At 36.0% G+C, this 26,186-nt stretch overlaps 1 protein-coding gene across 2 annotated transcripts in view; it reads left to right on the top strand.

Annotated features, from left to right (window-relative positions):
* Positions 1-26,186, top strand: part of LOC131676734 (uncharacterized) — a 216,929-nt gene that overhangs the window by 151,516 nt on the left and 39,227 nt on the right. Inside the window, exon 1 of one of the 2 annotated variants that reach the window (XM_058956009.1) lies at positions 52-158. The exons of the other annotated variant lie outside the window; for it this stretch is intronic. Coding sequence (XP_058811992.1) covers positions 156-158 — 3 coding nt within the window. The 5' untranslated portion in view covers positions 52-155. Of the gene's footprint in view, positions 1-51; positions 159-26,186 lie in introns of those variants that run through there. 2 annotated transcript variants of the gene reach the window in all.

Genomic DNA, 26,186 nt, shown 5'->3' with positions numbered 1-26,186 from the left:
GTCTACAAACAGCAACGTTTTTGAACATCTGTAACTTTTGATTTATTCAAGGCTTGTGCGTTGCGTTGCGTTGCGTTGTGACGATGATTTTGGCGGATTGCACACTGACTTCATCATGTTTGACTGCTGATTATCTAATAAGAGTTGCTTAGGAAATGGTAAGTAGGAATTCATACCAATCAGACCCATATTAAAACCTCAACAGCATGATAGCCATCATTGCCGGCCGCCCCCATCTTCATCGTTCACGGGGAAGGATAAAGGATAAGGTAGACAGGAAGTGTTGCTGCTCCACCTACTTAACGGAAGGACGACGATTCATCAGACTCTTCCATAGGTGTCGCGGAGTTGGTAGTTTGGAAGGGTATCAGGTCTAGGATTCGCTCCAAGCAAGCGATGCGACCTATAAAGTATATTTTATTAGGTAGTTGTTTAGTTAGTCTTCGAGTGCACGATGACTCCAAAAAGAAAAGATCTTGTTTGGTTTTTGGTTATTTTTAAACTCTGGGCAGCCGGCTACCTAGAGTATTCTATGTTCCCTAGACAAAAGCAATTTGAACTCCACACAGCCGACCGTGGGAGTATTGTCTAGAAAAGCTAATCTTATCTGCGTAATGGGCCGGATCACTATTTATTGCAACAGTATTTGGACAGAATTCGGTACTTCTTCTCTACGATATATTTATTGGCTTGTAAACTACCGAGTGATAACACATTACACAGGCAAAAATAGCGCGAGATGTTATAAATCAAGGAAAGTATTTCTTATTTTCCATATCGGATTGTTTGTGGAATACAAGTATACTAGCGATAATAACGAACACTGAAAGGAAATATAAAGGATTGTTAACCTGATGCACGGGCTTGTTAGCAATAACGGAGCTTGAAATTAGGTTCATAAAAACAGACGCGGCGAATTTTCAATACGTATTGACCCGTGATCATAGATACTAGGCAGATTAGTCGTATTGGGGCTAATTTCCGATCAACTATTCATTTTTACGGCAATGTTTTCTCGACTAGATCTGTTCGCACCCTCTCATTCTGCTACTATCGGCAGAAGGCTGATAGCACCCAGTCGTCGCCGGTCTAAGGACCAAATGTCATCAATAGACTTAGACTCGCGTGGAGGCATGAGATAGGAAACTTGTGAGAATTTTGTTATCCCACCGTTTGACGACCTTGATTTATTCAAGGCTTGTGTTCACAAAAGTAATTAATTCATTCATATTGATTATTTTATTTTAAAGTACTACAACATTCAATAGATTCATGGGTCATAACAAGTAAGGGACAACTCCAAAATAGTGTGACCTGAAGCTATGAATCCACCGCCACCATCCCATAAATCGAGCCTTGTTTAGAATATTTGGTAGCAAATGTGCAACGCTAGATACAAACACAAAACTCGCCAAGTATTATACCCATCGTTAGCGACTTTACATAGATAGATCGATTTATGTAAATTAAACAGTCTAATTTTCTTCTAGCGAGACGAATTCACTTTATCACGCGCAAATAGCCCACATCCATTCAGCTGCCTATTAGATATTATCTTGCTATTATCGTTGTTGGAATGCTGAACTGAATAATAAGTTATTCGCAAAAATATACATTTTATTGTGTCTTCTCCCTACTGCAGATCCTTTCTATTCAGATATTGCCTTTAACATAGGGGAAAATGCTTTTACTTTTCCTTTCTTAAGGAATGCAATACATTCACTTCCAATGCACAAGTTAAATCATCCGAAGGCTTCAGACTAATCTACACACCAAAAAAATCTGAAACTTGAAACAATTCAACAAACCGTAATTTACGAAAAGACGGAACATTACCGTGTTCCGTTTAATTTTACATGAAACATATACTTTGCATGCGCAATGACATAAAATTACAATTCCTACCATTCAGAACAAACGCTGTATGAGGAGTAAAATTACATGATTTACGAAATTCAACGTCATGTAAAATTAAAATCAAACGTAAAACTAAGTCATTTTTGATGCTCGTATATGTCAGGGTTAGGAGACGTAAATTTACACTATTTTTTCTAGGTGTGTACCTATTGTCTCAGCTAGGTGTGATTATATCAATATTTACCCATTTACCATATGTCTTAAATGCTAGTATTCATATGTTGGAACACCAACTGGATTTTGTTGCTGACATATGATATGGCATATTAGTTTCAATGTTAAACATTCTGTTCAGTCACATTTACTTTTTACTGTAGTAAATATTAAATCGTAGCATTCTAATTTCTGCGTTACCTTCAGGCAGACACCTCCTTAACAGTACAGTGCGCTCAACGACATAGAGACTCGAGCCACATTTCAAATGTGACTATAATAGGGATCTTTAGGGGTGTGCGGGTTAAGGCATATTCTGATGCAGATTAGTACCGTGAGTTAATATCTCAGTCCTTTTTCAATTTTTTGGCCCGAAACTATTGAAAAAAAAACATTTTTTAGTTTGTTTCCTTTTAGGACAATAACACATCCAAACCCATGCGACTTGCACGACCCTATAGGTTGCCTTATCAGATCTACCATAGTTTGCAGATGAAACTTGGGATGGCAGGTTGCTAGCGGATTGACAAAGTACCAGATCATGCTGTGTGGGGTGCTGTCCCGGTTAACAATGAGGCGAACGAGATATTTGCAGATACGTCATTTAGTAGGACAACTGTCAGTTTGCTGGTTGAGTTTAATTTGGTTTTTTTTAAATTTAAAAATCATAAAAGAATAATTAAGGTTTAAGAATGATATGAGTGTACTCGTAAGGACACCCGCTACCAATACATATGAAAAACTGGCACATTTTTTCCAAATTAAAGATCCCTATTGCGGTAAGGGAACATCCATTAATGATGTAGCATTATATGGGGGACAGCGGAGTTTTGTATTTTGTGATGATGTGAGACGACAGAGGGGTAGGGGGTCATTTCATGCTTCGTAGCTTTTTAAAAGAGGAATGGGGGTTGACCTGATGTCACGGCAATCTTACCCGTTTCGTCTAACATCGTTCTATATTTTTTTTAAATTTTTTCTGGTCACAAGGTGAGGGAGGGTTACCATCAAGCTACGTAATTACCAGGGGGGGGGGTATTTAAAGGTTTGTGGGAGGGGGTGTTAAAATCACTCTAAAAATGCTACGTAATTTATGGATGGTCCCTAAACTTCAGTGCGTACTAGAACTTGTTTACAATATTAACTCTTAAACAGGATCTAACCAATATTACACATTGTGTATCAATGAGTCGTTGGGCGAAAATAACACAACGGAAAGAATGCGGACTATTATTTTTAAACCAAAAAAAGACTTTTCAGTAGTTGGTTGGGTCGTGTCCACAATGACCTCTCCAATTTAAATAATATAAAAAGTAACTAAAAAGTACTAAAAAAGTATCTAAAACCACCAGTTTGGGCGCAAACATTTTTATCTTCCTAAATACGTCCTTGCGACTATAGTGCGTTGGTTAGAGCAGCGTCTGCCATCTTTGTTCAACGCATTGAATCAAATGGTAGCGCAACAATAGGGGCTTTCAATTTGAGTTTTCGTTGCGTTAAAATACGAGCATTTCACCGGCCATTTGTGTTATTATCTTGGTTCTTGAACGAAGCAAAGCAGTTGATGCCAATTTGTACACATTCCATTGATTGTAGGTCGAGTAATTGATGAATTAGTGTGGCATCCTCCTTAATATGGTGAAAATAGGCACCAACCCAGAAAATATTAGAATACCTTTTAATTAATTCTCTACGAAAATGTAAACACGTCCTGTATTGACACTCTTACTTGGCAGAGGTGTTTGCCACATGGGTTAGCCTCTTTGACAGTTAACCCCGTATTTTACGCACCAAAAAGGGAAAAAAAATTACATAAAGTGAATTTTGACAGTTGGCTTATAAGTCCTAACCATATGTTTGCCGAGAATGGTGTCATAATTTCGGTGCTAAATACGGTGGTGTTACGGCACGATATATGATAAAAGTTCCACCATTATTAGGTTAAAAAGTGTACTAGTTCTGTTTATGCATATACCGCATCACATCGTGTTGTGCGATTCTGATTCGAAATGGATATTATTACGCTGTATGTTAGTCATGTTTACTTTATAGCTCTCCACTACGTCACATCACTTAAAAGTTCCTAGCCAATTTCAACAAATTGTCCCGTTTGTTCCGCATCCCATCTCACTGTTAAGTGGATGACATTTTTTTCACCCAAAGACAAATGAATCTACGCATAGCGCCTTTTGTCCAATAAAAACAAATCTCAACACAGATAAATTCCACCACGCCTTGCAGGCATTCAGATTACTGTGGTCGGAAGGATACTTTTCGGATCTTTTTGCACTTTTGTAAATGTCCATAATCAAGACGATTTATCCTGCGGCCTTTCCTTCTTAAATAGGCGAAACCAAAAATCCACTGAAATACGCCCCAATTCAAAAAAGAAAAGTCATTTTCCATCCCATTTCAGGATCTAGATTCGAAACACTTGCAAATGGCTAAAATTAAATTGAAGTCAACTTCTAGTGGAATGATTGTGGGCGATTGTTTCTTTTTGTTCTGGTGTGATCGTACTAGTTTGTTTTCTAGTGGTTAGTCTGTGACTGGGGGGGTTTGTAATTCAAAATCTTCATCCGACCTTTTTCATCTGTCTGTGTAGAACAGGTTTTAACTTTCTCCGTGCTGGCTCGAGGCGAAATATTTTTAAAGGATACTAATCCACATCTTGGGTTGAGCAATACGAGAAAGCAGTAGGAGTGTCTATAGGTATACAGTCGGTAACTTTTTCCATTGTTCGCAAAGAATAGGATAATGTGTGTATTTTCACCCTATTCCTATTATTAGTCTACGTATTAGAAGCGGTTGATTACAACAACGTCTGGCATTTTTGTTCAGCGCATGGTATTAAGTTACTGAATTGGCTCTTAGCAACGAAGTAACTTAGCACCTTTCGCGCTTATTAGTATTGTCAAAAACAAAACGAGAGATTTGCCTCAGTCGAGGTCTTCCGTCGAGTAAGGTACTTTTGAGTTGTTTGGGGTATACTCAAAATGAAGTAAATTCAACTTAGATTTTAGTTTATTGAATTCAAGGTTGAGTATAAAAAACCCATCTATGAGTTGTGATTTTTGCAGTGCTTAAATGGAAACCACCTTCAACACGGTTTACCTTATCTTAGCTTCCTCCACGATACCCCGAGATTGAGGCAAAAGAACTCAATTTTAGATAGTTTTTCGTTTGCGTGTATATAGTTAATAACGAACAAATAATTTCGACAGAGAGAATAGGGTGAGAGACGAATAGTGAAAATCAATTAAAACGGCAACACTCCCTTTATGATGATTTCAACACCAGCATTCTGGAAACCGCTTCCACAGACAGCACTTTAAATGACTCAGTATTATATTTTGAAGACAAACCGTATGGTGATCGTTGAGGTTTTCAGCAAATGATGTACATTCCAAACAAATAGATGATTGTTTTTACTAAAACATATATTTTAGAATGCACCTTACAATTACGATTTAACTAAATTCTGACGAATATTTAAGTTCCTTTTTTTGATTGATGTACAATACTTATCTCCTCCAACTCAGACACGAGTAATGTTTATTTACATTGCACGATTGGCCTGCCCAATAAAGTATTTTTGGTTTCACACTATTCGTCTCTCTCCCTATTCTCTCTAAAGTTAAACACTGGGAACCACTGGAATTTTGAATAACTAAACAAAGCAGTTCGAGAAATGGACTATTTTAGCTAATATTTCATTAATAAAAGAATCATTGATGAATGTTAATAACTGGTAACACTTTATGGTCCATTTGTTAAACAAGTTTTGACTTCGTTCGGTTATTGCATTTTTACAATTTACAAAACATTATGGAATGATATTTCTAAAACTGGTTAGTTTTTGACTGTTATTACTTGAAAAGCAGTGCCCTCCATTATCTAGGAGAACTGCTCCTAAGACAGACACCTTAGGGGCCGTGCACAAATGACGTAGCTTTTTTGGCGGTTTTGACCCCTCCCTCCCCCCTCGTAGCAGTTAGTCACAAAACTATAACCTCCCCCTTAACGTAGCATTTCCCTACACCGAGCAAAATTTACATTGAATTTCCATAAAAACGTCTTATGACTTTCAGACATAAGGATTTTAAATGGATTTTATAAATCTGTCTTATGATTTGAAGGGGAAATTTTCCAAATCCATCTCTTATTATTTTCATAAGACAGTCTTATAAAATTTATGAAAATGTCCGAATGAGCGCCATAGGTGCCCATTTACGAAAATTGCTCACATTTATAAGTAGAAAACATAGTAGAAATAACGATTTCCATAGAACAGTCTTATGAAATTCATTACAATGTTCGAATGAATGCCATAAGTTTTTTATTTATGGATATTATTGTGTATTTATATAAAAAAAAGAACATGGCTGACATTTCTCGAGCATTTTTAGTAGACAAAAAATCAACAGTAAAAATCAACCTTGAGAGGATATTAGGTTTTACACCAACCGACATAACCCCACAAAATGAGCCGGATGAACTTCGTTTAACAATTCTCGGTGGTTTGTTTACATGGGAGTTACGTGAGTTTGAATGTAACAGATGGCCACCCGTTGCACTCCAACTCACGCAACTGACAAAGTAAACAAATCACTGAGAATTGTCAAACATGAACGTCATTTCTCATGAGTTCATTCGTGTGGTCATCTTGTAGAACTCAATTCGGGACAAATTAACCGCCAAGTATAGATCCCTTCAGAAGATTGAAGAGAAAACTCTCATTAAATATTAAAATTTGTACATAATGAGCAACGCTTCGTCAATATTTCTTGGGAAACTGTGCTCAGACAACTGGGAACCTGGACTTGACAACTGAATGATAATGATTGTTACTTCTCAAATGATTTTGATTATTATAAAATACGCGTCAGACACTAATTATATGCACAACTTATTTCATTTCAAATAATCGGATATCTTCTGTAAAAATCATAACCATGTAAACAGATTTAATGCTCACAGTAATTTATTTAATAACATAAAAACAATTTAAAATTGTTGCAATTTGACTGAAACCTTACTTCTTTTGTTTCAAACAGCGGTAATCAAAAAGTGCTGAAACTATTAACTCCTGGTTGGCCGTCCAAGCCAGTACTGAATTCATAAGAAACAATTATGAACTTTTCACAAAAGTGACGTTTATGAAAAACAAAACACAATTTTATAGAATCAATAACAGATCTCATATGGGTTTCATGAGAAAAACTTATGAAATTCTTGAAGGCATATATTGGAGCGAAGTCATAAGACTGTTTTATGAAATACATTATTTGTACGTTTATGGAGTGCATGAATAAAGATCAATGAATTCATAAGCCTGCCTATGACATTCTAAAGCGTTCAATCACATCGTCAGAAGGTTGGTTCATATGCCGAGACTTATGAAATTCTCAGATGCTTTTTGCTCAGTGTACACCCTCCCCCACCATTCGCAACGCGGCCGGGGAATGATTATTGAATTACATATGTTTTTAAATTCTTTTAAATACATGTCCTTGTAACATGTTTGTCGCCTTTACCAATATTTTCAATATAACAGCAAAATGCGCACATAATAAACCCATTTCATGACAAATATAATGTTGATAGTTTTGTTTTCTCATGAAGAGAAGTTCTCTCAGTTAAAAATTCTGCAGCTACCAAGATTCTAAGAAGCACACGTATACCTAAATGGTTGAATTCGAAGAGAAAATTTACTTCAGCTACCAAACTAAGTCTACTAGTTACCAACATAATCTAACTAATGTAGCAAGTTGAATCCGCATGCAAAATGTTTCGTTTTTTTTGCGAGCTTGCAATTCCGGGAATCGTAAAATTTACCACATCAAAAAACCGGGTGAAAAATAACTTGTGTGAATTTAAATTTATTTTTCTTTGGAGTGGAGGAACATTAAATTGTTTTTTCTAATCAATGGGTTTTAATGCCCTTAAAAAATTTAAACTTAATGCTACGTCGCACAACTTCTGACCCTACCCTCTCCCACGTCACATTTCGTCACAAATTCAGTATACCCCCCCCCCCCCTAAAATGATACATCATTTAAGCATGACCCCTTCAGGTTAAATAGCAAACTTGACTTATCCATTGATACATTGCTTGCAAATTGTACGCAAACCATGATTTGAGAGCATCTACAATCGATAAACTAACACTAATGATATTTCAAACAGGAATATGTTTAAAATGCACTATGCTATATTTCACCCTAAGGAGGAAAATTTGGTAAAAACCAAAATTTCTCGTTAGGGTGAAAATGCTCGAACGGGACATCACGATTGATCAGTCGTTCGATTGAAACACAAAGTGTGTTTTAGTTTTAAGGGGTTTGCGTCAAGCCGGCGCTAATCTATTCCGACAATAAGTTAGTGTTGGTTTCTGATGAGGCGAAGCCGAAACGCAACACAGTATGAAATAAGGATTTGTGCCCTCCTGTACAAAGACTGGTTTTTACCAACAAATTTTCACCCTAGCGAGAAATTTTGGATTTACCAAATTTTCCTCCTTAGGGTGAAATATAGCATAGTGCTTTCGCATAGGCCTGCTAAGCCAAGGTAAGTTTCGGTTTCACTGCGTCTCATCGGCATAAACAGAACATCTGCTCGAACGGGACAATAAGTTAGTGTTGGTTTCTGATGAGGCGAAGCCGAAACGCAACACAGTATGTTTAAAATGGTTGTGAAAAATCATCATTTCATAGTTGGGATGGGAAAGACGGACACCTGGCATGGGTAAGATGGACATAGGACATGGGCAGAGTGAGACGCTTCATTCAATAAATTTTATTTTCTGTGGGCACCTCACAATGTTGCGATAATAAATAAAATAGCCCAAGGATATGTAATTTGACGGCATTTTACTTTGTATTTGCGTGAGAAATATGTCCATCATTCGCTACCGTACTGTGTCCGTCATACCTCATACCTTATACGATTACAAATTTAAAAAATGTTCCTAGATTATGAACGACTCATTAAAATTCTCGTTTTTATACCAGTCAAGTGCTAAATAACCAGTAGATCATGTCAAGCTAGAAATATTTCCCGAGATCAACGGTTTTCAGGATTAAATCGTTTTTTCTGGCGTAAAAAAAATATCCATATTATATGCTCACAAGAAGAAAAAAATGTTTTGATTAAATATCTGATAATTCTGGATAAACGTGTGAAAAGGAAATATCGCAAATAAGAGCCTCTCTGTGTTTACTTTCTCTTTCCATTATTACGGCGTCTACATACAACTTTCCCACAATGTTTCAATAAATATCGAAAGACTCTGACGTCGTCTAGCATATTATGCTAAGAGAGCAAACGTAAAAGCGGCCTAGTAATTGGGTAATTAAGCTATATATAGGTTTCCGTTCCACTCGATAAATTTTAGGTCCAATATACATAAAATAACATTATTTCAAAAAAAATCGTTGTAATACGTAAAAACGTTTTTGTTTTTAAAAATAATTCTTATGTAAACATAGACAACCATACATAGGAAAACTTAGATATTTTTGACATTTTTCCTCGTTGTATTACATTGTCCGTGCGCAGTTTTTACATTTACAAGGATATTTCTTTTCGAAATAATGTGTAATTCTTGGCAAGATGTAGGTTTAGTTAGCTGGGAAACGAAATGATGGTTTTATTGAATCAGAGCGCATCAAAGTGCTTCGGCACCAGCTGATACATTTCGAAACACAGTTCAAGCAACATATGTAGTTCAATTCTGCACGAAAACAAATCGATTCGAAGCACTTTGAAGCGCTCTGGTTCAATAAAACCATCATTTTGTTTCCCAGCTAACTAAACCTAAATCTTGCCTAGAAATACACATTATTTCGAAAAGAAATATCCTTGTAAAAGTTTGAACTTAGCATGGACAATGTAATAAAACGAGGAAAAATGTCAAACATATCTAATTGTTCAAATAGCTCACATTCAAAAAGGAGCAATTATGCGCAAGTTTTTTCGCCGATCTAGTAGTATTTGGGTTAAACTTAATCAGGGCACAAGAGTTTTCACTGGGACGGATTAAGAACAAGAACTTTTCAATTTTGAGAAGTAAGAAAATGGCGGAATTTTTCTTCCTTTGTATTTAAGTTTAATAAGACTAATATTTTTTCGAGTATATGGATCCCTCTACACCAAAATATGACCCTGACCTTGGTTTATTAAAAATATAGGATATTTCAGTCGAAACAATTCGAATCACTAATGTTTGGAAAATTTTGTTTCCACGCGCAGATTTAAATCAGCCTAAATAGAGTATTAAAAAAACCCTACCTTGGACAGTGAACAGCGTTGCCAAACTTTAGTAAATACACGCAACGTGGTTGCCATCTAATGCAGAAATTACTAGGGAATATCATGATATAATATAATGTCCTTGATAATGGTTTTTGAAAATATGACTTTCGGCCAGCTTTTTTGGTCAAATACTCCTCTGTGCGATGTGGCGTAGCAACATTGGGTGATGGACGCAAAATAAAATTGACAACGCTAGCAAAATGTAAACACAAATGAACACTCCGCATGAACAATTGACATTTCGACGAGTTTTGATTGATACGCGGGAAAACTGGGAAAAGATGTATTCATTTTTTCTGACAGGGCATCATTAGTCGTGAAATTCGATATGTCAAATAGTTCTGATAGTGTCAAATCAAGGCTGTCAACATATTTCTTTATTCTAAATTTAAATTTTATTTTAACGTTTCCTGAGTTGGAAAAAATATTGTTGTAATCACGAAAATCAGCTTTATCGATGAATGTAATAAAAAAAAGATTTTTTTCTCGTTTAATGACCCAATTGACGGAAGAGAAAGTAAACACAAATAGGCTCTCATTTGCGATATGCCCTTTTCCAATGTTTATCCAGAATTCGCGTATTAGATAATAGCGGTAGGAAAACAGAGGCTAGTAGGCGGTGTTTTCAGTTGTTTGTTTCAGTTTCAGTTCAAAGTGTTGCATTGTTTTTATAGATCAAAATATGTGACGCGGAAAATGCGCCAACTTACTGCGGCCCTGGTATATATGGCTACGTCATAAGCAATCAAATTGAAATTCAATTACTTCAGGGGTCCGGGAACGTGTAGGAAATCTGTTCAATAAAAAGTAAATTGACCGACATTTGCTACCATATTTCAGTTTCAATACCCCGGCATTTTGACTTTGACGAAAGCTCCATATTCAAAAGCAAATTTTCGAAATTCTTCAAGCGATTGGCCGAAATAAATATCCCCCTGCATTGACAAGATATACAAGAAAAAGATGTTCTTACTTTGGATAGAATCGCAGAAATTAAAATATTTGATGACTATTTTTGCACTGAAAATAGTACCGCCAGGTTGCCCCACGCGCAATCACATGCATTGAACAATAGACACAATTGGTTACTGATAATCTCTTGTCTAAGTTACAAATAACTGCTGTTTGATAGTTCATTCTTGTGGATTGACGGACTTCAGTAACTGAGAGTTAGTTTTACAATACATTCGGTATTTTTTTCGCATAGATAAATTTTAGGTCCAATATACATAAAATAACATTATTTCAAAAAAAATCGTTGTAATACGTAAAAACGTTTTTGTTTTTAAAAATAATTCTTATGTAAACATAGACAACCATACATAGGAAAACTTAGATATTTTTGACATTTTTCCTCGTTGTATTACATTGTCCGTGCGCAGTTTTTACATTTACAAGGATATTTCTTTTCGAAATAATGTGTAATTCTTGGCAAGATGTAGGTTTAGTTAGCTGGGAAACGAAATGATGGTTTTATTGAATCAGAGCGCATCAAAGTGCTTCGGCACCAGCTGATACATTTCGAAACACAGTTCAAGCAACATATGTAGTTCAATTCTGCACGAAAACAAATCGATTCGAAGCACTTTGAAGCGCTCTGGTTCAATAAAACCATCATTTTGTTTCCCAGCTAACTAAACCTAAATCTTGCCTAGAAATACACATTATTTCGAAAAGAAATATCCTTGTAAAAGTTTGAACTTAGCATGGACAATGTAATAAAACGAGGAAAAATGTCAAACATATCTAATTGTTCAAATAGCTCACATTCAAAAAGGAGCAATTATGCGCAAGTTTTTTCGCCGATCTAGTAGTATTTGGGTTAAACTTAATCAGGGCACAAGAGTTTTCACTGGGACGGATTAAGAACATGAACTTTTCAATTTTGAGAAGTAAGAAAATGGCGGAATTTTTCTTCCTTTGTATTTAAGTTTAATAAGACTAATATTTTTTCGAGTATATGGATCCCTCTACACCAAAATATGACCCTGACCTTGGTTTATTAAAAATATAGGATATTTCAGTCGAAACAATTCGAATCACTAATGTTTGGAAAATTTTGTTTCCACGCGCAGATTTAAATCAGCCTAAATAGAGTATTAAAAAAACCCTACCTTGGACAGTGAACAGCGTTGCCAAACTTTAGTAAATACACGCAACGTGGTTGCCATCTAATGCAGAAATTACTAGGGAATATCATGATATAATATAATGTCCTTGATAATGGTTTTTGAAAATATGACTTTCGGCCAGCTTTTTTGGTCAAATACTCCTCTGTGCGATGTGGCGTAGCAACATTGGGTGATGGACGCAAAATAAAATTGACAACGCTAGCAAAATGTAAACACAAATGAACACTCCGCATGAACAATTGACATTTCGACGAGTTTTGATTGATACGCGGGAAAACTGGGAAAAGATGTATTCATTTTTTCTGACAGGGCATCATTAGTCGTGAAATTCGATATGTCAAATAGTTCTGATAGTGTCAAATCAAGGCTGTCAACATATTTCTTTATTCTAAATTTAAATTTTATTTTAACGTTTCCTGAGTTGGAAAAAATATTGTTGTAATCACGAAAATCAGCTTTATCGATGAATGTAATAAAAAAAGATTTTTTTCTCGTTTAATGACCCAATTGACGGAAGAGAAAGTAAACACAAATAGGCTCTCATTTGCGATATGCCCTTTTCCAATGTTTATCCAGAATTCGCGTATTAGATAATAGCGGTAGGAAAACAGAGGCTAGTAGGCGGTGTTTTCAGTTGTTTGTTTCAGTTTCAGTTCAAAGTGTTGCATTGTTTTTATAGATCAAAATATGTGACGCGGAAAATGCGCCAACTTACTGCGGCCCTGGTATATATGGCTACGTCATAAGCAATCAAATTGAAATTCAATTACTTCAGGGGTCCGGGAACGTGTAGGAAATCTGTTCAATAAAAAGTAAATTGACCGACATTTGCTACCATATTTCAGTTTCAATACCCCGGCATTTTGACTTTGACGAAAGCTCCATATTCAAAAGCAAATTTTCGAAATTCTTCAAGCGATTGGCCGAAATAAATATCCCCCTGCATTGACAAGATATACAAGAAAAAGATGTTCTTACTTTGGATAGAATCGCAGAAATTAAAATATTTGATGACTATTTTTGCACTGAAAATAGTACCGCCAGGTTGCCCCACGCGCAATCACATGCATTGAAAAATAGACACAATTGGTTACTGATAATCTCTTGTCTAAGTTACAAATAACTGCTGTTTGATAGTTCATTCTTGTGGATTGACGGACTTCAGTAACTGAGAGTTAGTTTTACAATACATTCGGTATTTTTTTCGCATAGATATTCAGCAATAATCATGTTTTACCGAACGTATTTTACATTTTTTGCTTTATTCGGTATTCGGACTAGTCGGCAAATATTATTAAACTTAAGAGAAACCAAATTTACCGCAACCTTGGTAACTTTCAATGTTTACGAAATTTTTTGACAACAAAATTATCGAAAATGAATACTAATATCTTTGATCAGTTTGGAAATAAGATAAATCAATTAGCGATTTTTTCACATCAATTATGTAAAAGAAAAACGATTTTCTCGAATTTCAAACTCTGTAAAGATTCCTAAGAGTCTAATTTAAGAGGTGAGCCTCTTTACTTATGGATAACATTCAACTTATCTATAGAATAAAACGGTATTAAGAAAATGATAAAGATCAAGTTCCGTCCAGACCGCCCGTTAAATATTCATTACAGTCGTCCTATTAAGTTACAAGGTTGCAAATTCATAAACCACCCCCTCATCAGCTTCATATCCTCATAATCATCGTATCTCAAAACACATGTGGCGATACATAGTGTGTATCAACTTTGCTTAGCAGAAGTGTTTAATTCACCGGTTGCTTGAGGTGCAAGATTCCATTTTCTTGACTCGTAAACTTCAGCTACAAACGAACCTTGTAGGCGTGGATTTGGGTAAACTGATGTTATTCTCGCAGCAAGAAACAAGTTAACAGCACAAAGTTGGGAAACATTTTTCGCAGGGAAGAAACAAAAGTTTGTGCAAAACAGCTGTGCTATGTGTATTGCTGGATATTTCATTTGGCGCATGTATAGGGCTATTGCTTTTATACATAGCAGGTATTTAAAATTCTTGTAACGAGCAGAGTGTATGTATGGAGAATGAAAACAACTATCATGATTATCTGTCAGTGATGGATTTTACATGGATTTGACTCGTTTGGAATGACACTGACAAATAATCATTGTTTCAATTTTAACAGTGTCGTCACTCTCCCTATGTGCACTCAGGTAACGAGAATACTGTTTAACCACAGACAATTTCAGTACAAAACACATTATGTCAGCCATCGTCTCACATGCGACGACAATCTTAACTAAAAATATATTAAAAATAACCGTTGAAGCAGGCGAAGAACTGTTTTCGAGTGTACTGTCATTCAGACGATGGTATAAAGTTGCGTTCAAAAACTGAGCTCCATTGAAGGGATTCAATGGAGGAAATAATAGTAATATTCAATGCCAAAGGTGGCCGGGTTGCCTTTGAGAAATCTCAATCGTACTGAAGTTACCTACTTAACACACCACTTCTAAGAAAACAGTGCGTGTTAACACTGCAAAGCCCCTAATTTTCACCGATTCATTTCTGATAAATTTCCTCAATTTATCAAACCATTGGAACTAAGTTTTATAAGTTATTTCATCATACAATCAGCCATAAGCCGAGCTCATTAAGTTTGTTTTGCTGTATGGTTTTCAAAGACTCCGTGTCTAACATAGTCTAAATGTGATTCAAGGGGAGGTTCTCATTCAAAATTTTCAAAAAAGTGATTTTTTTCTTTACATGTTTTGAAAGGTATAAGCGTCTACTATATTGTGTTAAAAGGGTTTTTCGATCCGCGCATCAAAAAAAAATTCTACAAGCTATTGTTAGAAGCGGTGTCCTGGTCGCCATGGGATATCGCAGAAAAACTCTAGAGAAAATTTTCAATAGGACGTAAGTAACATTGAGAGCCTCTCTTTGTTTACTTTCTCTTTCGTTTATTACGACGTCATTACAACACTTTGCACTAATTTTCCAGTACATATCGAAAGCCTACGGTTTTTACTAGAATATTATGTAAAGAGTAGAGTAGTAAATGTTGAAATGGCCGAGTAATGAACAGAAGAGAAAGACCCTAAAGAGAATCTCTCATTGTTACTTACGTCCTATTGAAAATTTTCTCTAGAACTATTCGTGTAATTATGTTTCACGAATAAATTTACGCTAGATATCATGCACATAAAATGATCCCTGAAAATCATGCAAATCTGTATGTTCCTATGGAAATTTACATTGATTTGCTCGAGACTTGCGCGCTATTCATTCAACTTTCAGGTAAAATATCTTATTTTTACACGATTTTATACGAAACGGTGTTGAGCAGAGAGAAAAACTAACTGCGTCATACACATACATGCACGAGCCGCAACTCAATGCGCTTGGATCGTCCACGCTCAAGCGAAGCTCATGTACGCCACTTTGCAGTCACGTTGTTATGTGTCGCTTTAGGCTAGTCCATAAGGGGGTGTCTCTGGTGAGTCAATGATTGTCGGTTCAAGTCTTGGTATCATTTAACGAATTTTTTTTGGTTGTCGGTTTCGTCACCAATACATACGTAAGTTATTTATGGTACGATTTGTGGCCAATGTAAAATTAATCACTCGCATAATTTTACACTATTGGTCGCGTTCCCTTTATGTGCAGTATAGTTAGCATAATTTTACATGATTTTTTTATCTGTGTGTACAGGTCCCGAGAACGTATTTCATGGCTTAATTTGTACAGGCATCACAGACTAATCGTGAGTTATCAAACAACCACAACAAACGGTGAAAAACGAAAAAAAATTGTCAAAATTAATAATCATATTTCAGTCCGCCATACTGGAATCGCCATTTTTTAAAATGAAAAACGCTTTTAATCCACCTAACAGTGTGATGAGACATTTCTTATAACTCTTATCACTCTCTTCGGATATTATATCGTTTGAGAACATTTAGAACTTGATGCTTCGCGATGTTTTTGATAACACATACATGGGATTGTGGCAGGACACAGAGAATCGCTCAAATCAGCATAGGACAACATCAGTGCTAGAAATCTCAAACCAAATCAATGGGAGGGCGAAAAAATGGCCCATAAAATAGACATACAAACGAATTATTGCTAATGCTCTGTTAATAAAATATCTAAATTCCTCAATCAATGCATTGTGGTGGAAAAACTGAATTTTCCTAAAGGGGTTATGTATATTGTACTGAGCCAAAAAATCGATTTTTTTTTTGAATCGGAATGAAGTTTATACTTTACTCAAATTTTCAACGCGACTGAGACCTAAATATCAACGCTTTTTCTGGAAAAAAGAGATACTAGCAGTGACACCATTCAAAGAAAATCAACAGTGAATATTTCCAGACTTGGTTTTATTTCCTATTTAAGAAATATTGTGTTTTTTACATCCTAGATTGCATGATTCAGTGATCGAAACCCAAAACTTCATGAAGTATTTGAAATTATTAAATTAAAATTTGTGTTTGCTATTGAAATTGACAAAATGATAATATCGCCCCTTTGACGATTGTTTACTTTTTCGGTCCCACCTATCAGCATTGAAGTATCACCCTTACATTTTGTTTACAATACCAATTTTACAATTGGTGGGGGTTTGGTGAAAATCGATCTTACTGTCCAAACGGCATAATTCCGAAACCGTAATTTTTGAAGTTTTAAAATTATGCAGAATTAATTTTTCAAAAAATAGTAACAGAGTTCGTGTTTTTAGCGAATTTGTTGAGACTTTATTGTAGTCATGAATATTAACCTGAGAAAATTCACCATAAATACTTCTTGGACGATATACCGTCAAAATTATTTTATCAAATGATGCGCTGTTTAACGTTTGTAAAACTCATCGAAGATACTAACCCTCCGAAATTGGCGGTTTCAAAATGATGTTATCTTGACCTTAAATTACTGTTTTTGAACATTTGACCTATACATAATTGGTCATACAACAAAAATCAAATTCTCATCAAAATCGATCAGAACCTGCTAGAGTCGAATGGAAATCGTAATTTTTCATAAATTTCTCTCTACATTCGGAAAGTGTTATCCTCCATATTAATCATATTACGTTTTCGTCTCAACTCGACGCATTCCCAAAATGAAAACCTGTTTTAATCCACCTAGTGGTGCAATTGTGCTTTTCTCATTTGTCCAGACTACGATTCCATGGCTGGTTATGTTCAATACAAAGGTGGAATTAAATATTACATGTTCAGTTCGATTTGCACATACGTACAATGGATCGACAGCCACGATCTTGAGATACTGACCGCCGCTGGTTTCAAGCGATGTTTCAGTATCACATAGTAAGATCCGGGAGGTTCGGGTCCTGCCGAAAATTTTCAACTTGTTAAGAAATTTTAAACTAGTTTTAATTTTAAAGTAGCAACCACTTACTGCATACTCCCTCCGGGCCGCTATGATTGACGATTTTTAGAGTGATTGGATAACCTTTCTATATGAGAAAGGCGAAAATGTCCCAAAAAAATCAATTTTTGTCAAACATTATTTTTTTCGAGTTTACATCAAATCTCGATGTTTCATGCATTATAAAGTCATTTGGCATCAAAAATACAAATTTGATTTTGAAAATTTTTCATTTCAGTTTATATGGGAATTTGCTGTGTGATTGCACTCTTCAACTCGTAACTCCGGAACCGGAAGTCCAATCAATAAAAAAATCAATTGCAGCCGATGGGAAGGTTGTACCTTTCATTTGAGACAAACTTTGTGCAAATCGATCCAGCCATCTCTGATTAACAGAGGTCACATTTTTTTTCCACATACACACATACATACACACACAGACATTTTCCGATCTCGACGAACTGAGTCGATTGGCATATGACACTCGGCCCTCCCGGTCGGGATTAGATTGACGAATTTTAGAGTGAATGAGAAAGGCAAAAACATTTTAGCAAATGTTGAAAGTTATACATTTTTTTGGTGAGCTGTTCTATGTTTCATAGACATTAAATCAATTTTAACTTCGCTTCCTATTAAATAAAGACCCTTATTACAGTACATCTCTACAAAAACGAGCTCAATTTGAAAAGAAATCTGAGGATTATGATTGATTACAGAACTCTGGAATTTTCTATTGGAATGTTTTCAGGCAGGATTTTGATATTGATGCAATTAGACAACTGTGAAATCAAGACCAATAGATCAGTTACATATCAGGACCCCATTCCGACAATTTATCAAAAGTCCTCATGATGTTTACAACAACAGGATATCAATGTACGGATCAGATAATTGTTATTGTAATATTGAATTGAATCAGTCAGCATCAATAAATTTTCAACTTCAATCCAATTTTTTTTGGGTGTGGTGGGGGGGGGGGCGTTGTATGGTGTTAAACCCCAAAACCTTCTCTTGGCAACGCCATTGCTTGGAGTTATTTATTTCGCTTTTCATTTTCCGATATGTTTCAGATCGATACGATGGTCATGAGTTAGAAAAATTGCAGTCAGAAGGTTCGCACAAATGAACATTTTTGCACTGATAAGTTATCAAGTTCCTTCCAGACAACTTGGAAGTGTTCGGTGATTATTTCTAGCGGTTGTAGATAGAAAAATGAAATACAAAATTCGTTTTATCGAAATAATGTTTGGCTTATTTCAATGGATTATTACTATATTGAACAATAAATAGGCGACAAAGAGTAATCCACAAACAACAAGCCATAACTTTCAAAGTATTGAAAATAAATATTTGAAGTCTTCAGTAAAGTTATTCGCAAAAGTAAGAGCTACAAATTTGCTGAAGGCATCATTTCGATATAATCACTTCCATGAAAATTTGTGAAAATATCTCACTCATAGGGGGATTAATCAGCAAAAGCACAATACCAAAAGAAAGGGCATATTGCCTCCATTAAATTCTCCGAAGATACTATTGACCTAAAATAAGCCGTTTTGGCGTTAAAAATAGATTACATGTTTTTGGTCATATTTCTGGCAATGGGAAATGATAAAAATCTTTCGTCCGCATTTAATGTTAAATATCTCTTTTGATAATAGTCCGATTTCAACAATCTATAGCTTGTTCGAAAGGTATTCGTTAATGCTATCTAAAAACATATAAATTGTTAATCTATATTGTCAACTTCGGCAAATAATTCCAAGAAACTGCAAAAAACGCCATTTTTACACATTCAAACATTCATATCTTGGAAACTAAACATCAGAATCAAAAACAAATTAATAGCGTTCATACTGTTTTTTAGTTCTTTCATTTAAAATTGGTTTGGATAAGATCGGTTCAGCCATTGCTGAGAAACACGAATGAGAATTTGTCCGTTACATACACACACACACAGACACACACACACACAGACATTGTCCCAAATCGTCGAGCTGAGTCGATTGGTATATAAGACTCGGCCCTCCGGGCCTCGGAAAAAATCTTGAAAGTTTGAGCGAATTCTATACATTTCTTTTATAAGAAATGTAAAAACCGGTAAAACCGGTAATCAAAAAGAAAAAATGAAAATTAAATTGAATTAGTCGCATTTAACTTTGTTCGATGCCAATTCATACTTTATTAACAAAGTAATCGATCAACAAACATTACTTGAGAACCCCTGATATGATTCGGTAGCTTGTTTCTGCATCGCAGCATGAAAAGTGTGCATGTCGTCATGTTGTCTAACTCGCTTATTGTACCAAAAAGCATAGCAGGTTAGTTAAATGCAGTAGACGTTCACACAAACCATTACTTCGAAAACAGACCTAAAATTGCTGTTTTCTCCTTATACAAATGCTTCAACATATACTGAAAATAGTGTGCAAAAAATGTTTGAGCCAAGCTCCAGCGCATCAAATACGTTTTAGATTTGGTATAGGTCAGGTTAATCTCTGTCTATTTTGTCACCAGTATTCAAGATACCCATTATAACATTCCTACTTCGTATATGAAACCGCTTAAGCATCAATTCCACCGCGTCTTGAAAACCAGCGTTTATTTGCTTCCTTTTCCAACTGAGCATGAGCAGGATGACCGTTCAACTCGTAATTGCTAATCCTTGATTGAACAGAACAAGCGAAAGTGCACATAAAATTTGCGAATGGAACCTAGGAGTAGCTATCCATCCTCAATCGAAAGTTCTGTACGTTATAATGCCAATGACGATGTCTGCCGCGTCCTTACAGCCATCTGGGAAGGAACGAAATGTTAGCGTAACAAATGTTGGTATGGAGACCGTATATACCTCTGCATCTCCACATTTGCCACGGACAGGAATTTTGTTAGTGGGGTGGGGTAAATAATTGCATAAGTCTAAGCAACTTGGAGAAGTGTTATCATGTGTTTATTGCTCTGGGCAGCTAGCTACCGAGAATTTATAACAGATTCTCAGATTGTTAAAAATGCAACTTTAACTCCGGACAACTGATTCTTGAGAGTGTTGTTTAGTTGATTCAAGCGACACGTGACTGCGTAATATGCAAATAGCTGTGTAATTGAATATTTCGAAATATAAATAATATTCATTGTATTATTTTAACTATGAGTTGATTTCTCTCACCACAAACGATTGAATATGATGCAGATTGTTATGCAATTAACATTCGCGCGTGTAATAGCATTATTTCTATTAGCAAGAATGATCGAAGGAACGAAACTGATTCACCAATTTAATACAGCCATGTGCTGAAGTTCGATTGAGCTGCATTCCACTGCTTATACAAAATCATTGAAGTATCCCAAAACAGGCGATCTAACTTCCAACACTAGTAGGTGAACATATTTTCAAAGTATTTCGAAAGCTCTATTATAAAAAAAAAACAATGAAAATTTTTTTAAATAGTTTTTGCTAACAAAAATACCGGTTTTTCATTGTTGAAAAACCAAGGTTTTTCAAAAGTCTATAGTAATAACCCAGTCAAAAAGGGCAAGTTGCTGGCTAACGGGGGGCTATTTGCCAACTCGGATGCGCTAATTTCCCTTCACTTCACTTGAAATCGCCTTTAAATCGCATTCGCAAATTGCATTTGTTCCTAGGGGCTAATTGGCACAGTCGAGTTGAGTTAAACGTCAAACTGTTTAAATCGCCTGACCATGTTCGTCCGCATTTTTTTGACCGGGAAGGGTGCACAGCCCGTCTCATTCAACCGACGGGTTTCAAACTTTTAGGGAATAAAATAAGATAATATATCTTATTTTATTCCCTAAAACTTTTTTCATGTTCGTTTAATTCAATTTCATAGCCATATTCAAATACATGACCCTTCCTTCATGAGATCTTGTACAGCATTTGGCCTAACTTATTTTCGTGTGGAAATCCATGTTTTACTCATTTCTACTTACGATTACACTTCCTTAGGACGCTTCCGGTGTAACGGATTCATGATTGCCCCGTATTCCTTAATCGGCAATTTCAGTGCGTTCGGGTAATAAAAATTCTTAGGCACGAAATTAACCTCGGTAGCCTTGTACCACTTCAGAACGAGACCAAATCCGGCCAGAAAAGCGTAGGGCCATCGTGAGACCAAGTAGAGATTCAAGCCTTCCCATTGGCCGTCCTGGTTGTCACGAATGAGGTGCTCCATTTTCTACACGAGATAATTGCCTGCCAAATCGTGTATTTTTTGGCAAACTTGTCTAAGTTACCAATCATGCGCGAGAAAGAGATTTTTGCGGATTGTATGAATAGAACAAGATAGTTGTTAGCGAAACATACATGCACTTATATGAATTTCCCGGTAAATAACAAAAGCAAAAATTTCATATTAACACGAAAATGCAACCAATATCAATTCAATTACACATAATCGTATAGACATATTGCAAACAATCTTCATACCAAAAAATATTAATCTCTCATGTAATAACAAATATATTATTTTAAAAAATCAGGGCACGCTCGTAGAAAATTCGGCCACTTGCATCTGATTTTTGTTGGTAGGTTTCGACAATTCAATCTATTTCCTTTAGGAAACGTTTTGTCTTGTGCCTCTAGCGCAGTTTGTACGATAGTTTATATTTTTCCAGATGATCAAGATTTATTGAATTTGAAATGTTCTCCAAAGATTTTTTCACGAGGTCTGCATACAGTTGCCAATTAATGTGATCGGATAGGTTATATTGCACAAGAACCTCCGAGTGAGGCGAATATGAATGCAAAACGTTAAATTGGATCTATAAGTGGTCGCTTCTACAGGAAACATTTATAATTGACATTCACAATTCAGCGCTAGCGACGAGGAACAAAGAAAAAAATCAATTCTGCTTTCTGTTACTGGCCTGGCAGGCAATGCGTGCAATTGCACCCGTGTTTCAAATAATTGAATCGCACAGATCATAAATTACTTTATCTCGTACATCATCATATGATTCGTCACAAACGGGGCCATGTTCATCGGAATCCCCTAATACTAATGTAGGTTCAGGTACGGTCGATATAATGGGTTTGAAGCTGTCAAAACCAATGATTTGACTTGGTAGGGGGAGGTGAGGCGTTAATTATAGACGCGTAGACGGAACTACCTTCGGTCCAGCTGGGTTTACAATATCAATTTTTCTTAAATTGCGTCCTACTTCCATAGCTATCAAAACTTCAATAACCGTCTTGTCGGTCTTTTCGAATCACGTTAAAGCCTGATAAATAAAAATTCATTTCATCTGACAACCAAGAGTCGGAAAGTACCAGGACATTAGCATTTTTGTTCCCCAAAAGTACATGAAGAACATTTAATTTTAGCAAAATACTCAAGCTGTTCCATTCAATTACCTGGAACTTTTTTATAATTATTATATTATTCTTCATCGATAGAAATACAGTGATCCGAAATAGAATTCGTACACTCCTAGAGTATTTATTTAATATTGTTTCATAACTATGTGCGCTATCGAAATATGTATTGTTGTGTAAATATGATAGTGGAATCACTATTGTTCATTTTCTCATCGTTTAAAGCGTGCAAATTTCCGTACACTACATATAAAACCTGTTTTAATCCACCTAGCGGTGCAATTGTGCCTTTCTCATTTCTCTAAACTATGGCACGGAGGCTTTTTACGTTCAACATAATTGTGGAAATGTCCATTACATTCTTAGTACACTTTGCACTTATACACAATGGCATGCCAGCCACGAACTTGATGAGCTACGTGTCGACGGTGAAACACTTGAAACAAAAAATATCATACTCCATTAGCCTAATCAACATTAGATCAATGTTATCTGCTTGCTAACTCCTTTTGTCATGCGGGGGTGGGTATGTGAGGAGGGCGAAAGTCCCATGAACGAACGACTCCCCAGCTTAAATTGGTATGCTTTGTGATATAGTGGTGGTTTAAAGATGATGGGGTTGCAAGGGAGGGGTATGAGGGCTGGATGGGGTGGTGGTCTGAGGGGTGATTTAAGGAGATTTTTAAAGGAGGGGAGTGAACAGTAGAGGGGGGGGGGGTGTAACCCCTCTCCGTAAACCATAAACTACGCCCCTGTTAAAATCCAGAAACCTTATGCGAGTCGAAAAAAAAATTGCTGGGATTAGGTTGACGTTTTTCAGAGTGATTGCATAACCTTTCTATATGAGAAAGGCAAAAATGTGCCAAAATCCAAAAAAGTGAATCGTCGTCAATTTTTTTTTCGAGTTTGCATCAAATCTCGACGTTTCATGCACCTTGAACACATTTAGCATCAAAAATAAAAATTCTATTTTTATTTTTCCTACAGTTTATATGAGAAATTTCTGTGTGGCCGCACTCTGAAACCAGAAATTCAGGAACCAGAATTCCGATCGATCCAAAATTCAATAGCAGCCGATGGGAAGGTTACACCTTTCATTTGAGACTAAGTTTGGGCAAATCGGTCCAGCCATCTCTGAGAAAAATGAGTGACATTATTTGACACATACGCACATACATACACACACACATACACACACATACACACACACATACATACACACATACACACACACATACAGACTTTTTCCGATCTCGACGAACTAAGTCGAATGGGATATGACACTCGGCCCTCCGGGCCGGGATTAGGTTGACGTTTTTCAGAGTGATTGCATAACCTTTCTATATGAGAAAGGCAAAAATGATTTATTGTTGTGGAAGTGTATCAAATTCATATTCATATGCCATTGAAAAGTCAATAAATTCGTAATTTTTAGATCTGTATATATCTGTATATTTTATTCAGGAAAATGGATGTTATGACTACAGAAAAATGTCAACTGACACAGTTTCCGGTGTAACGGCAGGCCCGGTGTGCATGCAATATTTACTAGGAATACCACGAGTTTTATACATTAATATTTATCTGAAAAAAACATTTTGATGAGTTTATCTTCATATTAGCAGGATTTTTTTCATGTTTTGATTGATTTTATCTTTTTACCTTTTCTTATAAGAAAAAAATCTTGAAAGTTTGAGCGAATTCTATACATTTCTTTTATAAGAAATGTAAAAATAGCATACGACAATGACGTGTGTCATATTTTTTTTTGGGTAAATACTTTTATTTCACCCACTGTGGTCTACTTGACAATTATTTGGATACAACATAACCTAACTCTGTCGTTATTGTCTATTTTTGTTGTCTATTCTTTGTGTTATAGTTGTCGTAATTATTCAAATTGTAGGATATAAAAGCAACAAAAAACTGAAATGGCTATAAAACGATATGCCCATGTTTTCAATCGTCTCAAAGAATCTGAAATAATGGAAGAAATTCGAGCAAATTCAACAGCAGACGATTCCGAAACTGATTTGCAAAGCGAGGAAGAAGATGTGAATGATATTGTTTCCGACGATGAATCTGATGCAGACTCGGAAGAAAAATCTGAATATGTACTCCGGTTATGCATCAGAAGAAATTAATAGCAACCCAGAAACATTTATTGGTCGTGTTCAAACGAAATGGAACTCAGAATCAATCGACAGTCAACGTGTTCTTCCGAGTACTCACCTTTTGGAAAAATTGACCTTTTTACATCCATCGCCTTATACGCTGAAATCGGGATTTGCTGCGTGTTCGTACTCATCATCCTGTAATTCCGGAACCGGAAGTCGGATCAATTAGAAATTCAACAGCAGCCAATGGGAATACTGTACCTTTCATTTGAAACCAAGTTTGTAAAAATCGGTAAAGAATTCGCTGAGAAATAGGTATGACATTATCTTAGGAACTTGGTAAGTTCCCCCGGGGCATCAAGAACCGCCATAGCTGGCCAATGTGGTCGAAGGGCCTTCGGTGAGTCATTAATGATCTAGACATGCAAAGCCAAGTAATGTTGCACATATTTTAATATATATTGCATCATTTGGACATCATGGTGGTATCAGTTTCTATGGAAATTTGCTGTGTGATTGTACTCTTCAACACGTAACTCCAGAACCGATAGTCGGATCAATAAAAAAAATCAATTGCGACCGATGGGAAGGCTGTACCTTTCATTTGAGACTAAATTTGTACAAATCGGTCCAGCCATCCCTGAGAAAAATCGGTGAGATTATTTGCCACACACATACATTCATACATACATACACACATACACACACCTACAGACATTTTACGATCTCGACGAACTAAGTCGAATGGTATAAGAGATTTGGCCCTGCGGGTCTCGGTTAAAAAGTAGAAATTTCGACCGATTGCATAACCTTTCTATATGAGAACAGCAAAAAGGAGCTTGAATTTAGACGGGCCTG

Source organism: Topomyia yanbarensis, chromosome 1 (assembly GCF_030247195.1).
Source record: "Topomyia yanbarensis strain Yona2022 chromosome 1, ASM3024719v1, whole genome shotgun sequence".
Lineage (NCBI taxonomy): Eukaryota > Metazoa > Arthropoda > Insecta > Diptera > Culicidae > Topomyia > Topomyia yanbarensis.
This window is presented reverse-complemented; position numbering and strand designations above follow the sequence as displayed.